We start from the raw sequence: 16,224 nt of genomic DNA, 5'->3' as shown, positions 1-16,224 counted from the left end.
CCTTGTACCGTCCGCAATGTCGGTTCCGGGCCATTTTCTCCGTTTAATCGTCGATAGAGGCTTCACCCCCCACTCTTCTAATTTCGCTATTTTTTTGCTGTCCTCTAAATAGACAGGTAGGTTGATAAACGAGACTACCATGTCTTTATTAACAATGTCTCTCGCGAACACCATCGCTCCTTTAACTTTTAACCCGTCCATTAATTTTTGTTTTGCTTCGTCGAGTCTCATCGTTATTTCGTAAGTTCTTGCTCCTCTCACTCGGCAGCCTGTTACTTCTCCGCACTCTTTCTTCACTTCTCTTAGTATGTCCATCATGGAAATTTCCCCCGTTCCTTCCACTTCCACTTCCACCGTCAGCTCTCTGTTATATTTCCTCCTCTCTTCTCCTTGGATTTCTCCGTTTCTTTGATGTTCTCCGTCTTTCCTTTTATTAATTCCGTGTCCACTTTCATTATCGGTGTTCTTTCCTTCGTCATGCACATTTTGTCCGTCCGTTTCTCCACATCCTTCTTCTCTTTCGTTCATTTTTTCCGTAATTCTTCTCGTAGTCCTTTGTTGTTCAGAGTTCGTCGCCATTATATCCATCCGATACGTTTAACTTACAAAACAGACCCCCAAACAGCAACTGCTGCTGGGGGTTGACGAAAACAAATTATAAAACGGACACTTAGACAAACTGAGATTGCACAGAATAATAAAATAAACCGACTTAAAAGACAAACACAAATGCACAGAACAAACTTTTTGAACTTCTTCCAACGCACTTCCTGGGGCAAACCAATCGGGCGTTTTCAGGGTGGTGTGGCCGTAAGCGAAGAAAGTCGCAGCCAAAGCCGTTTAAATAGTTGCCGTCATGGCAAGCCCTCCTAACATTCAATAGCCTCGCTCCACTATCCGTAATTGCATTTCAGTTATCGACAAACTCATTTGAATCGGGCGAAATTACAATGTTACTAGTCAGAATGACAATTCAAGATAACTGCAATTTGAAACTGACGAGTAAGAAGGATGTGAATCAAGACATCTGAAAACATGCTTTCACTTGTCACAATAACTTTAAAGATATCCATAATGACATCACAAGTATGGCCATTCGAATCGTCGCACATACCGAATGATCAGCTATTTATGACGTCTGTAATTCCGTTTTGGCTAGTGAAAATGGTATTTTCATATATCTGAATTTGAATTATTCCTAGTTAAATCCGCTGTGCCTGACGTGACTGCGATGCCAGGCTTCGCAATGTACATTGGGCTTCTGCTTACAGATTGAACTGGCTATGTTAATGGCTCGGGGTAGCTGATTCTTTATGAGAATTGAACATTGTCGGACGTACGTTCTGTAGTGCTTGCGACGACCTTTGGCATACACTTATTGCACGTCGCTTTGGGTAAAAGGGCTTGCCTGATAAAATATTGGAAAAATGTATGCAAATGTAATGTTTTGCAAACCTTGTGCGATCACTTATGGCTTTACAAATGGCAGTAGCCGCCCCCTCTGAAAAAAGTAAGAAAATGCTACGGAGTGGAAAGAGATTGGGCGAAACAGTCATCGTGTTGTTTTAGACAGGGAAGTCAACAGCTCGTTTCTCGCACCGGCCGCAGCATTGAAAACCCTGACGAAGTCGCGTCACCCTGGTTAAATGAGTTACACTCACTTGCAATTTAAAAATGCGGGCAACCCATTAAATTTTAAAAGGACTTGCCATATGCTGTTGCAATGCGACAGACATGCAGCAAAGTTGTTTCCGTGGATTTTACGCACTTTTCTTACATTTACGCCCGCTTCACGGTCTATAGGCGCCGCGGTGCCATCGAGTACATTCTACTTTCTCACAGCAACATCAGGGGAGAGCGCGAACGCAGTCCCCCACTAGCAGAAATTATGCGGTCAAGATTCCCACATTTGGGGAATTCGCAGGGGTCAGCATGACCGAAGTGCAATGGCCGAGCCTCGCCCTGGGTGAACCACCTTTTCCTTTTCCTTTACAAAATAATTTATTAAATCAATACAATTATCTTACAACACAACAGACATTCAGCATTTCACAGAAAACATTCCATACAAACTATCCAGTACAAAAAAACATTCATCCTGGGTCTTTTCCATTAACGGCAACACTTCCCCCTTAAAAACAAATCCAGACCCCACCCCTTTCCCTTTAAAAAGAATTTATACAACCAACACACCCCTAAAAACAAACCAACATAAAATACCCAACTACCCAAACAAACTACTAAAAGCATACAAAAAAACCCATACAAATGATGCCCACTAACATTTCCTTCCCCATGACAATAAAATTTACAACACAATACAATACTTAAAAACAACGAGGATACTAAAACAGCTTTTGTACAGGGCAGCGGTGTACCCTCTAAACAACATGCCTTCACTCCATCTCTACTGCACCACCATAAAAAACCATGACCTGGTCAGGCTGATCCTCCCTGTCCCATTATCATCGTCCATGCTGCATGCCCCCACCTGACCCTGGCCCATTCCAGTCCTTTCCTTCTTCGGTCCCGGCACATGTAGTCCTTCAGGGTAGCAAACGCCACTCCCTTCACTGCTTCCGGTGGCATGGCTCTGCCCTCCCTTGCACACACATTCCGTGCAACCCATCTCGCCTCCTTGATGCAGTTTATCGCCATCCAGAGTGACCTCCACCTTTGTCCATTTCTAGGTTTGTCTGCACCGTACAATGCCGTCTGGCTTTTAACTGCTGAAGCAGTCCCAATTATTCCTTTTAGTAGTGTTCCACAGAGGCTCCATAGAGCCTTTGCTGCCTTGCAGTTCCACAAGCAGTGCCAGACTGTCTCTTCTTGCCCACACCTGTGCCAAGGGCACACCCCTGAGGGTGACAATCTTTGGGCATGCAGCACACCTTGCACTGGGAGGCCCCCATGTGCCACCTGCCAGGCCAGGTCTTTATGGCGATGCAGCAGATCTGGGTGGGCCACCTCCTTCCATACGTCCTCTGACCGGCCTACTGCCAGTCCCCAAACTTGGCACACCGACTCCCTGTCCTGTACAAAAGATAGTAAAAGTTTGTGTTTGAGCATGGCTTCAGTTCCTACCCCCTCCAATCCCATTTTTATTAAAAACTTTTTCATTTCCTCGTAGCCCCCCACAATGTTAAAGGCTACTGGTACTGTTAACGGAACTTTCACCACCCCCAGACTTTTAAAATAAGCCCCCGTAAAAAATCTTACAAAAAACGCCGCCTTACAGGACAATGACACACACATAGACACATGTAACGCCAAAAAATGACATCACAACACAGAATAAAAGTCTAGCACCCCCTTACCCCCTTTTTCTGGCCTTTTTTTTAAAACCACCCTCTGCAGTCTTTCCCACTTCGTCCCCCATAAAAACCGAAACATCAAACGGTCCAAAGAAGACAACACAGCACGCGACGGCACAAAAATGACACCAATAAATAACAACAATGGTAAAATCGTGGCTTTTAAAATTAGGTTTTTCCCTTCAAATGTCAGTTGGCGTAATCTCCAAAACTGGAGTTTCCTTTCTACTTTCTTTAAAACTCCTTCCCAATTTCCATCCCCCAATCCTTCAGAATTAAAAAGAACCCCGAGGATTTTTACTTGGTCTGTCCTAACCGTCATGGGCATCCCACGGAGCTCCGTTTCAGTCCACGGTCCGTACAGTTTCAAGTCACACTTTTCTTTATTTAATTTTGCCCCCGATGCTCCGCTGAACCATACCGTCCTGTCAATGGTCCTGTCAATCGAGCATCGGTCTGTGCAGAAAACCGTCACATCGTCCATATACAAATTACACCGCGTCTCCTGTCCTCCGCTCCCTGGAATGCCCAGCCCAGTTATCCGGGCATCCCTTCTCAACACCTGTGCCAGTGGCTCTATACAGCACACAAACAGGAGTGGCGATAACGGACAACCCTGGCGGACCCCACAGCTTACCTTCACTGCCTTTGACAGGACCCCGTTGACCAAAATCTTGCTTTCTATGTTTGTGTACAGAAGCCCCACCCGTGCTAAGAATCCCTTCGGAAAGCCAATTTTTTCCAGTACTTTAAAAATATACTGGTGCGAGACCCAATCATACGCCTTTTCAAAATCTAAATTGAGTACAGCGAGCCGAATGTCTCTATCTCTCACGTAACAGAGGGCGTCTCTGACCAGTACGAGGCTGTCCGTGATCCTCCTGCCGGCCACAGCACAAGTTTGATCCGGGTGAATCACGTCCTCTAAAACCGTCCTCATCCTCAGGGTTAAAATCTTACTAAAAAGCTTAAAATCGAAGTTTAAAAGTGTTATAGGTCGCCAATTTTTTTAATCGTCCTCTTCTCCTTTCTTAAAAAGGAGAGAAACCACTCCTTCTCTAAAACTCCTCGGTAAAACTTTAAAATTCTCAAATTCTTTAAAAACAATTAAAAGATCAGAACCTAATAAATCCCAGAATTTTAGATAAAAAAATATTTAAAACTATCATCTAATTCGGCCCTCTCTATCCCGCCCTCCAAACTACCTGTATCCTGCACTTCCCGCTCTATAAGTTTTAGCACCTCCCCAATCCTTCCCTGATCTACCTCCTTATCCCCAAATAATTTAGAATAAAACTCCTCTGCCACCCTGAGCATGCCTTCTGTGTTCTGATTTACCACCCCATCCTCTCCCTTCAGACCCTTCATTAAAACCCTCCGTGACATTATCTTTTAAAAAAAATACCTTGTACATTTCTCTCCTTCATCTATCTCTTTCTCCTTACTCCTAAAAATAATTGATTTGCACTTATTTTCTGTTAAAATTGCCATTTCCTTTTTCACATGCTCCAGTTCTTCTTTAAAATCAAAACCCATATCCACCAGTTTTACGTATCTATTTAAGCGTTTTTGTAATCCTGCCCACACCCTCCTTTCCTTTGCCCTCTTCTCTTTACTCTTTTTAATAAAAAACTCCTTTATTCTTTCTTTGACATCCTCCCACCAATCCGCTCGAGTATTATATAAATCTTGGAGGGACTTCCAATCCGTATATTTTTCTCTAAAAGCCATCACTACCGCCTGGTCTTCCAACAAACGGCAGTTCAGCTTCCATATTCCTCTGCCTACTACTACTCCTGACTTCACAGCCAGAGAGCAGTTCAGCAGGGAATGGTCTGAATAAAACACTGGGCTCAGAGATGCTGCCAGACCTGCAAAACCCCTAGCAAAGAGGAAATCAATCCTCGATGCCCGGGATCCATCATTTGTTCTCCAGGTGAACCCCTCCTTCCCTGGATTAAGAACAGAATACAGATCACACAATTTAAAATCCATTAAAAGCCGCTGTAAGTAAAACGATGTCTTATCCACCTTAAAATCATGCCCAGCCCCTTTCCGTCCCGCCCTGTTTAAAACACAGTTAAAATCCCCCACCAATAATAATGGGGTCCGCCCCAGCAGATATGGTGGGAGCTCCTGCAATAGCTCCCACCTCTCTTCTTTAAAAGGTGAACAATATACGTTAACTAGATTAAAAGACATTCCATTAAAACGCAATGATAAAAACAATACCCTGCCACACACCACCACTGTGCTCCCCAATACCTGTACACCTTTATTTTTTACCAGCACTGCCACACCATCAGAACGATTCGCATTTGAACCGCTCCAGCGAGATGGCCCTGCCTGCCACTGTCCTCCCACTCATTGTACGAGGAACGATACAGCAGTGCACATTCCTGTAGGCAAATTACATCAGCTTGCACACCTTCCAAAGATGACAAAACCAACCTTGCCCTTCTTAATGTCCTTATTCTACACACGTTAATTGTAGCCACCGTGAGTGGCATGTGTTGGGAACTCATTTTATTGTTATTAAAGATAAAAAACAGTCTTAGTAAAAACACCACCATTAAATATAACAACCCCTTTATTTTACTCACCATTATCATTTATGACTTCATACCCCACCCTGGGTCACCCGCAGGTGAACCATCTGGGGGGGGATTCTGTCTCACTTATATATGGTACAATATTTGGGGACAAATTAAGGTCTGGGTACACTGGAGGACTGGACTCCTCACTCTCCGACATTCCACCCCACCTTTCTGCTAACCGACCCCTTCCTTTCTTTCCTCCTCCCCTTTTTTCTCCCCCGTCTTCTGCTCCTCTTTTCAAGCTAACTCCATCTGTACTCATTTCACTGCTGTCCACCTCTGATACTGTCTCCATGGAGTCTGCATCAGAATCTGAACCGTACAGATTTTCAAACACACCTTCTCTTTCTTCTCCCTTACCTGTAGTTTCACTTCCCGCCACACCCTTCCTTCCTTCTTCCTCCTCCGCCGCCCTACTTCCACTAGCCACACCCTCCCTTCCTGCCACCTCAGCAGCAGTTCCACTTTCAGCCACACCCCCATTTCCTGCCCCCCCAGCAGCAGTTCCCTTTTCAGCCACCTCCTCATTTCCTGCCACATCAGCAGCAGCTCTAGTTTCCACCCTGCCCCCATTTTCTGCCACATCAGCACTAATCTCTTGTGTTTTCTGTTTGATCTCTGCCCTCACCTCCTTTTCCCCTTCCTCCTGTGCTTTGGCCTCCTCCTCTCTCTGCCGCTCCCTAACCTCCACTCTATTCTTTTTGGTTCTGTTGGCGAAGGAATCAGGACAGTACCGAAACATGTGCTCGGCAGACCCACACAGATTACACCGCCTTCCTGTCGGGCATTCAGCAGCCAGGTGTCCCAACTCTCTGCATCTGTTGCACACCAACACGTTGCATGCCTCCGCCAAATGCCCATATTCCCCACATTTTCTGCACAGCTTAGGCTGCCCTTGGTAGTACACCAAGCCTCTATTCTCCCCCAGCACCATCAAGGATGGCAAATGCCTAAAGCCTCCATATCCCTTCTTGTCTTCCACCAACCTTACTGGAATTCTCCAGCTCCCTATCCATATCCCATGTAAATCAAGCACTTTTTGGGCGGGGCCCCTGATCATACAATATCTGGCTAACCATGTAAGAATATCTTCCACTTCCACAGTCTCATTATACATTTTAATTACAACAGTTTTTGCTGCATCATCTGTTAAACGTTCTATATTAAACATTTCAAATTTTTCCTTCACGTTTTATAATTTATTCCAACAAGAGGCCAACAACACTGGTGTTCTAAAACTAACGTCAAAGCCCTCCCCATTGGAAGCACCATCAAACAATTTATGTCTCCCGGGACATATCCCAAAACACCAAGCAGTAATTTCCTTGAGAAGTCCAACCTCGACATCCCAATTAATTTCCCAGTGCCTACGGGCGCCGACCCTAGCGGCGGCCATCCCGCAAGCCACAAACACAAAACTAACTAAACAAAAAATCCACAATACGACAAGAAAAAAAACTTTCCCCGAAGGGCCTTACCACCCACGAAACCACTCCTGTAGAATTTCTACCTGTGAACACAAACCAAGAAAAAACAACACAAACTTTTCTAAAGATTTAACTCGCCCACTCAGCCCAAGCTTTACGAACAATCGATACTTAAATAGCAAGGTATCTCCCCCGCCAGGTAAGTATGAGTTGTGCACCTCTCGGAATCTGTCCCTGCGCCACGCCGTGACTTTCACATACGTGGGTAGCACACCGTTCCAGCTGCGCAGCTCTCCAAGGCGCACAATGACGGCGAGCGAACTGTCCGATCTCACTACCTGTGACCGAATGCTGGCGCTCCTTAATATTTATACTATTACATAAAAATGCAACTTAAAAAAAAAATATACATATATATATATTTCCCTCTGTGCCTCGCAGTAGCCTACACATTCTCAGAAGCATCCATACAGGACAGAGCGAGTGGTAAACGGAATTCCCCTACGCAGCATTCCCTGGTGAGAGGCCATTAACATTAGTTCTTCCTTCTTTTTCATCGAGTATGCACACACGTAATTCGCAAATGAACGCATGGGGAACGCAAAAATGCACAGTTAAGCGAACTCCTGGGCCCCGTATCAGGACGCAGGATTAGCCGGATAAGTGTACCGAGGAAAACCCGGCAGCCCTCGCGAATCAGGAACATGGACTGAAGTGGATACAGTTCTTCCTGGTATTGACTCAGCGCAGTTACAGAGCAGACTCGACTCGGTAAGCCTGTTTTCTGAAATACCCCCCTTCTCTGTCATTCTGAAACAACAAAAATGAAAAACGCTTTTGACAGAAACCGAAGCGTGCTGACGCCATTAGCTTCCAAGATCAGACGAGATCAGGCGTTTTCAGGGTGGTGTGGCCGTAAGCGAAGAAAGTCGCAGCCAAAGCCGTTTAAATAGTTGCCGTCATGGCAAGCCCTCCTAACATTCAATAGCCTCGCTCCACTATCCATAATTGCATTTCAGTTATCGACAAACTCATTTGAATCGGGCGAAATTACAATGTTACTAGTCAGAATGACAATTCAAGATAACTGCAATTTGAAACTGACGAGTAAAGCCGGGCACCCACCGCACGCGTATCGACCGCGAGCGCACTACGCGCGTATTACGCGCGTAACTGAAGCGTAGTTGAAGTACTGTTATTACAACGGCAGCGGGCGACGTCGTCTCCACCAGATGCGAACGCGTCGCGTACCGGCTGCGAAGCTCGCGCGACACAAGCGAACTGAAGCGTAGTTTTTCGCTTCTGTTCTATTTTTTCGGCTTGTCGCGTGTCACGGTGGCCTGTTTATACACAGAAATATGCTCTAAAATGCTAGGTATACATGCTCTGATTTATATTTCATCCTTATATTACTGGGGGTGTGTCCCTAGTTACCTCCCAGATATTTTATAAGCAGCAAAAAAATACAAGCCTTTTCGTTTTGTAAAAATAAATAAATAAATAACTGGACTGGAACCTGGGGAAAAGGCAAACTTAGTTTCCCTGTCTTATTTTGCGGAGGGGGTGGGGTAAATTTGAAAATACACCACAGAAAACCGTAGCCTATTGAATGACGTAGAAGTGAATGCACCGAGCAGCGTTTGTTAGCTCGAGTGTTGGAAGGTAGTTTTTAACCAACCATTGCTCAGCCTATTTGACTTCTCCGATGTCTTCGTTCGCCGTGCTTTCAAAAAGGGCTTGTTAATAAAAATCAGATAATCCACAGAGCTTTAAAAAATCAGATTATTTAGTGGTCTTGCCGATGAAAATGCACCTATTTTATAAATGAAGTTGTAAGCAAGCCTTTATTGCACTTGTACTTCAAAGCTTCCGGTGTTCATATCCCTTCAAGATTAAACTGTTACTGTCTTTTTCGTGATTAGCTGATTTTACTAAATCTGATCCTATAAATGTTTTGACGTGAATGACAAGTCAACACGGGAATTCCCAATGGTTGATTACGGATTATTTATTATTATTATGATCATTACATATTCTTCATGAAATTGGCATAACCAAGCAAATAAAATACAGTTTGAGATTGATTGTTATGCAGGCTACGTTGCGATTTAAGTTTATGGTAATTCTTGAAAGCGTTTACTTTCTCACGTATTTACGAGTTAACGAAATATTACCAAATTAACAAACTGAAAAAGGTCTCTCACCAAAGTATTCACTTAACCCATAATCAACAGTCGTGAACAAACGTGAAATACACGATGTAATCCCACTGCAGACTGCGAGAGCTACTAGCTTTTACGCAAGCCTTTGCGCGACACAAACGGAACCAGTGGAGACACCCTACGCGTCGTGCCATGCTGCTTCGCCGTGCTGCTTACGCGACGCGTGCGGTGGGTGCCCGGCGTAAGAAGGATGAATCAAGACATCTGAAAACATGCTTTCACTTGTCACAATAACTTTAAAGAAATCCATAATGACATCACAAGTATGGCCATTCGAATCGTCACACATACCGAATGGTCAGCTATTTATGACGTCTGTAATTCCGTTTTGGCTAGTGAAAATGTTATTTTCATATATCTGAATTTGAATTATTCCTAGTTAAATCCGCTGTGCCTGATGTGACTGCGATGCCAGGCTTCGCAATGTACATCGGGCTTCTGCTTACAGATTGAACTGGCTATGTTAATGGCTCGGGGTAGCTGATTCTTTATGAGAATTGAACCTTGTCGGACGTACGTTCTGTAGTTCTCGCGACGACCTGCACGTCGCTTTGGGTAAAAGGGCTTGCCTGATAAAATATTGGAAAAATGTATGCAAATGTAATGTTTTGCAAACCTTGTGCGATCACTTATGGCTTTACAAATGGCAGTAGCCGCCCCCTCTGAAAAAAGTAAGAAAATGCTACGGAGTGGAAAGAGATGGGGCGAAACAGTCGTCGTGTTGTTTTAGACAGGGAAGTTAACAGCTTGTTTCTCGCACCGGCCGCAGCATTGAAAACCCTGACGAACCCTGGGTTATTATATCAAAACATTTTGTTTTCCAAGCATTTCAAGTCTTACAAACACTGTACACATTTCAACACATTTAAAACTTTACAAACATTATAATATTTATAAAAATAAAATACCAAGCATGATAAAAAAAGAAAAAAAATTTCCAGGAATTTGATTTAAAATTGATGACAATCTAAATGTACTCAATTTCTACAAATTCCAAATAAAACATTATATTTTAAAAACACAAACTATTTTCCATGCACAATACACTCCAAAATCTTCCAAAACTCCATCCCATTCCAATAAATATATTTTACATACATTTTAAAAACAAATCCCAATAAGATGGGCAGGACGTGTCCTTAAACAACTGCCTTCACTCCTTACCTGCTGTCCCGTCATAATGGGAGTCCTGGACCTGAGCAGGCTAATCCTCCCCGTCCCATCACCATTGTCCATGCAGCGTGCCCCCATGTGCGCCTGGCAACCTCCTGTCCCTTCCGTCGACTGTCTCGGAACATGTAGTCTTTTACTGCGGCCCAGGCCACCCTCTTCATTTGTTCCTTCTTCAGTAATTTGTCCTCCAGCACCAGCAGGCACCTTGCCTTCCACAGGGCCTCTTTTGTGCAGTTCACCACCTGCCATGCTTGAGTCCACGCATTTGCTTTTATTTTTGCTTTTATTTTTCCTTTTGTCCCATATAAGACCAGCTGGCAGTCTAGCATTATCCCTGGGTGCAGGTGCTGGAGCAGAGGGCACACCTCCTTCCAGAGGGCCTGGGCCGCCTCACAGTCCCACAGGAGGTGCCGCACTGACTCTTCACAGCCACAGCCATCTCTGGGGCACACTGCAATTCTGGACATCCCTCTTCTGTGCATTACTGCTCGTACAGGGAGGACCCCGTGCGCCACCTGCCAGGCCAGGTCCCGATGGCGGTTAAGCAGGTCCAGGTGGGCCACCTCCTTCCAAATCTTTCGTGCTTGGCCTAGTGCCAGCCCTCTCACTGGACACGTAGGCTCCCTGCCCTGCACAAAGGAGAGAAGACTTTTAGAAGATGTCAGTGCTTCAATCCCCTCCTCTTCCAATTCACATTTCATTAAAAACGTTTGCACAAGGCGATAAAAACCTGGCATCACAAAGGCTACAGGTACAGTTAAATTTACTTTTAAAATACCCAACCTCCTTAAATAGCCCCCCATAAAAAATCGAACAAAACATGAAGCTTTATTAAAACCAGACACAGCCAACGAGACATGTAACGCCACAAATTTACACATTAAAATTTTGTAAAAATCACGCACTCCCTCTTTAGCCGTTCCCACCCCCCACCCCACACAAAATGGAAAATCAAACGATCAAGTCTAACCAACACAACACGGGACGGACAAAAGACAGCACCCACAAACAACAATATAGGAAAATCACAGACTTTAAAATCAAGACTTTCCCTTCCAAGGTGAGTTGCCTCAACCTCCAAAAAGTTACCTTTCTTTGTATTTTCTTAAAAATGTCCTCCCAGTTCCTGCCGCCCAAACCTTCTGCATTGAATTTAACCCCCAAAACCCGCATTTCATTAAAATCCACTTTTAAAGGGAGGTCTTGTCTGTCCACCTCACTCCAGTTCCCAAAAACTTTTAAAACTGTTTTTTCTCTGTTTAACTTTGCACCCGAGGCTTGACCAAACCATTCTGTTCTGTCTAAAACCCTGGCGACCGACACTCTGTCCGAACATAAAACCGTGACATCATCCATGTAGAGAATGCACCTGGCCTCCCTCCCCCCACTACCCGGTATTTGTAGCCCCCTAATCCAGGTGTCCCTTCTCAACACCTGTGCCAGTGGCTCCATACAACAAACAAACAGGGGTGGGGATAACGGACACCCCTGACGGACACCGCAGTTTACTGACACTGCTTCTGATAAAATCCCATTTACCAAAATTCTGCTCCTTACCTCTGTGTATAGGAGCCCCACCTGAGCTAAAAAACCGACCTGAAAACCCCATCTTTTGCAGTACACGAAACATGTACTGATGCAAGACCCTATCATAAGCCTTCTCAAAATCTAAATTTAACACTGCAAGCCTAATATTTCTGTCTCTCGTGTAACAGATGGCGTCTCTCACCAGTACCAAGCTGTCCGTGATCCTCCTTCCTGGCACAGCACAGGTTTGATCCAGGTCTATCCCTTGCTCTAAAACCCCCCTCATCCTTAAAGTTAAAATTTTACTATACATCTTAAAATCAAAATTTAAGAGTTATCGGTCACCAGTTTAAGTCCTCCACCTCCCCTTTTTTAAAAATCAAGGTAAACACCCCCTCTCTAAAACTCACAGGCAACTTTTTAAAACTATCAAACTCTCTAAAAACAGCTAAAATATCTGGCCCCACTAATCCCCAAAAAGACCTGTAAAATTAAACTGGAATCCCGTCAAGCCCCGGTGCCTTCCCAGTTTTAAAAGATTTGAGACTCTCCGTCAACTCTAAAAACTCAATAGGTGCATCTAAAACCAACCCCTCTTCCACCACCCTCTCTATATTGTCCAGCACCTCCTCCACCCTTTCTTCCACCACCTCCTTTTCCCCAAACAGTTTTCCATAGAATTCCTCCACCGCCTCTAACATACCTTTTTTCCATTTTTTACGACCCCATCTTCCACCTTCAAACCTTTCATTAAAATTCCCCTTGACATATTTTTTTTTTAAGTATCTTGTACATTTCTCTCCCTCATCAATTTCTTTCTCCTTACACCTAAAAATTACATTTTTGCACTTATTTTCCGTTAAAACAGCCATCTCATTTTTTACTTGCTCCAGTTCTTCCTTAAAATCAAACCCCATGTTTACCAAATCCCAATACCTATTTAATCTCCTCTGAAGCCCCACCCACACTCTTCTCTCCTTCTTCTTTTCTTTACCTTTATTAATAAAAATCTCCTTAATTCTCCCCTTCGTATCCTCCCACCACTCCGCACATGTACTGTACAGCTCCTGGAGGGATTGCCATTCCTTATATTTTTCATTAAAAGCCATCACTACTGCCGGGTCCTCCAACAAGCGGCAGTTCAGCTTCCATACTCCTCTGCCTACCGCTACTCCTGACTCCACAGTCAAGGAGCAGTTCAGCAGGGAGTGGTCAGAATAAAATACTGGATTCAGAGATGCCGATTGACCAGCAAAACCCCTAGCAAAGATGAAATCAATCCTCGATGCTCGGGATCCATCATTTGTTCTCCAGGTGAACCCCTCTTGCCCTGGACACAAAGAATAAATATCTCGCAATTTAAAATCCATTAAAAGTCTTTGGAGATAAAATGTTGTCTTATCCATCCTAAAGACCTCCCCCTCCCCCTTCCGCCCAAGCCTATTAAAAACACAATTAAAATCCCCAACCAGTAACAACGGAGCCCGCCCAAGGAGATGCGGCGGGAGCTCTTTGTGTTTCCTCGACTTGATTTGCCATCATGATGCTACGATCGTGAACAGTTCTTGCTGACAGAGGCATGTCTTTTATTCGTTTGATTATCTTGTCTTTATTTGGGAAGTCATCAAACAGTTCATTGGCCACATCAAGCATGAATGTTTTGGCATACGCACCATCTGTGAATGGCTTTCCATTCCTTACTATTGCCAAAGCATCCGCAAAGCTAGCGGAATTCCCGTCACCTTGCGTGGTCCACACACGTAGTTGCTGCTGACGCGTCTGCACTCTCCGCTGTAGCTCTTCGCATGCCTTTTTCCTGCTGTCCCCCGCTGGATATTTCGATGCAAATGAAGCATGGTGCGTATCGAAGTGCCGCTTTATATTTGACCGTTTCATCGATGCAATTTTATCATTGCATATTAGACATACCGCAGATCCTGCTCTCTCCACAAATGCAAATTCCTCTGTCCACACAGCCTGGAATGCACGGTAATCATCGTCTTTTTTTCTTTTCGCCATCTTTTCCGTTACAAGGGTTGAAGCGGATAAACTAGTTGGCTATCTGGATTTCTTCACCTTTACAATGACCCGTGACATGCTCGCGAGCCATTGGTTCCCGACCCGACCCACGGGTCACGGGTCACGGGACCTGTGACCCGTGAAATTTATCTTCAAAACTAATTTCTGTTTACTTTAAAATGACACAGTATTATTAAGCAATATCACAAGTATTTTAAAATCAGTTCCAAACTGATTTTATTTATTTATTTATTTTTTTATTATTATTTTTTTTTCAACTCAAAATTGTCTGGGAGCCATATGCCGTCACCGCGAGCCATAGGTTCCCGACTGCTGATTTAAAAGGTTAAAATTCATTCCATTAAAAGACAGTGATAAAACCAACAATCGACCACTCATCACCACAGTGCTCCCCAACACCTGCACCCTTTTGTTCTTCACCAGCACTGCCACACCATCCGACCGGTTTGCGTTCGAGCCGCTCCAAAGAGACGACCCTAGCTGCCACATGCTTTCCCACTCCCCGTAGGAAGAGCGATATGGCAACCCGCATTCTTGTAGGCAAATTATATCTGCCTGCACCCCTTCCAGGGCTAACAGAACAGACCTTGCCCTGATTACTGTCCTCACGCTACGAGCATTTATCGTCACCACCGTGAGGGGTATGTGCTGGCAACTCATTTTAAAGTGATATAAAAGAAACACCAATTCTACAAAAAACAACCACCATATATATGAAAAACTTTTAAACCCTTCTCCATCACTTCTCTAATGAACTGTCCCCTCCTAAATCACCCACCTGTGCATTTTCATCTGTAGCAAACAGTTCAGAAACATATGGAGTCTGATTTTGTGACCTTTCCCCATAAACTGGAGAATTCCCTTCCTCCTCACTGTCCGATAGGAATTCCAACCAATCCCATTGCTTTTTCCTTCCTATCTTCCATTTTCGTCCTCCTATAGCTCCCTCCAAATCTCGATCCTCCTCATCTAAACCCCTCTTTAAAGGTTCCACCTCTACCTCTTTTTTCCCTTCTGACTCCATTGTCTCCATAGAGGCAGCCTCCGAGTCGGACTCCCCTGTCTGTCCTTCTTTTCCCTGCGGCTCTACCTCCATTTCCACCTCCACAGAGTCTACCTGTTCCACTTCCTCAACCTGCCCCAGCTGCAGACTTTCTGCACCTACCTCTAACTCCTTACCTTCCCCCTCCCCCTTCTCCATTCCTACACCCTCACCTACACCCGTATTCTCACCACTACCTTTCCCCTCACTCCCAATCCCTACATCAGCCCCCCTCTTCTCCTTACTTACCTTTTCTTCCTCACCCCTTTGAGTCTCATCACCTACTTTCTCACCTTCCCTAAACTTTCCCTTCTCCCCTCTTTCCTTTTCTTCTTCCTGTCCACCTTCCTTTCTACCCTCACCTTTTGTTTCCTCTGTCCCGCCTTCCTTTCTCTCACCAGCCCCCCCTGCTGGTCTCTGGGCCTCAGTGTTTGTTTCCTCTGTCCCACCTTCCTTTCCCCCACCAGCCCCCCCTGCTGGTCTCTGGGCTTCCTCTTCCCCACTAGCCCGGTTTCCCGCTCTAACCTGCCGCGCCCTATTTGCAAAAGAGTCTGGGCAATCTCTAAACAGGTGAGCGGCAGACTCACACAAGTTACATTTCACACCGGTAGGACACTGTGCTGACAGGTGCCCTACCTCCCTACATTTTGTGCGCACCAGCACCTTGCACCCCTCTGCTAAATGACCAAATGCGCCACACCTTCGACACAATTTAGGTTGGCCCTGATAGTTAATGAGCCCTCTATTTTCTCCCAGTACAATCATTGAGGGCAGATGTTTAAATCCTCCATAGCCTTTTGGGTCCAACAACAGTTTAATTGGCACCCGCCAACTCCCATTCCAAATTCCCTCAGTGTCCAATACTCTTTCGGGCGGGGCCCG

At 44.8% G+C, this 16,224-nt stretch overlaps 1 protein-coding gene and 1 non-coding gene across 2 annotated transcripts; both read right to left on the bottom strand.

The window, feature by feature from the left end:
- Positions 1-1,846: 1,846 nt before the first annotated feature.
- Positions 1,847-15,501, bottom strand: LOC118219190. Its single transcript, XM_035402183.1, has 4 exons — positions 15,137-15,501; positions 11,823-11,955; positions 10,725-11,362; positions 1,847-3,033 (listed from the first exon to the last, which is right to left on the bottom strand). The coding sequence occupies exons 1-3, from the start codon at positions 15,499-15,501 to the stop codon at positions 10,736-10,738; spliced, it is 1,125 nt and encodes a 374-aa protein (XP_035258074.1). The 3' UTR covers positions 1,847-3,033; positions 10,725-10,735.
- On the bottom strand, positions 1,849-2,004 carry LOC118219405. Its single transcript, XR_004763760.1, has one exon. It is a non-coding gene; the product is annotated as a U1 spliceosomal RNA (small nuclear RNA).
- Positions 15,502-16,224: the final 723 nt, after the last annotated feature.

Source organism: Anguilla anguilla, chromosome 19, assembly GCF_013347855.1.
Source record: "Anguilla anguilla isolate fAngAng1 chromosome 19, fAngAng1.pri, whole genome shotgun sequence".
NCBI lineage: Eukaryota > Metazoa > Chordata > Actinopteri > Anguilliformes > Anguillidae > Anguilla > Anguilla anguilla.
This window is presented reverse-complemented; position numbering and strand designations above follow the sequence as displayed.

Bases quoted from the DNA above. Each gene is read 5' to 3' on its own strand.
- LOC118219190 (XM_035402183.1), bottom strand. From the start codon at position 15,501: ATGGAGAAGGGGGAGGGGGAAGGTAAGGAGTTAGAGGTAGGTGCAGAA. The intron at 11,956-15,136 runs GTCACAAAATCA...TTTTGGGAACTG, and splicing joins TCTCCAGTTTATGGGGAAAG to GAGTGAGGTGGACAGACAAG. The intron at 11,363-11,822 runs GTAACTTTTTGG...TCCTTTGTGCAG, and splicing joins TTAAGAAAATACAAAGAAAG to GGCAGGGAGCCTACGTGTCC.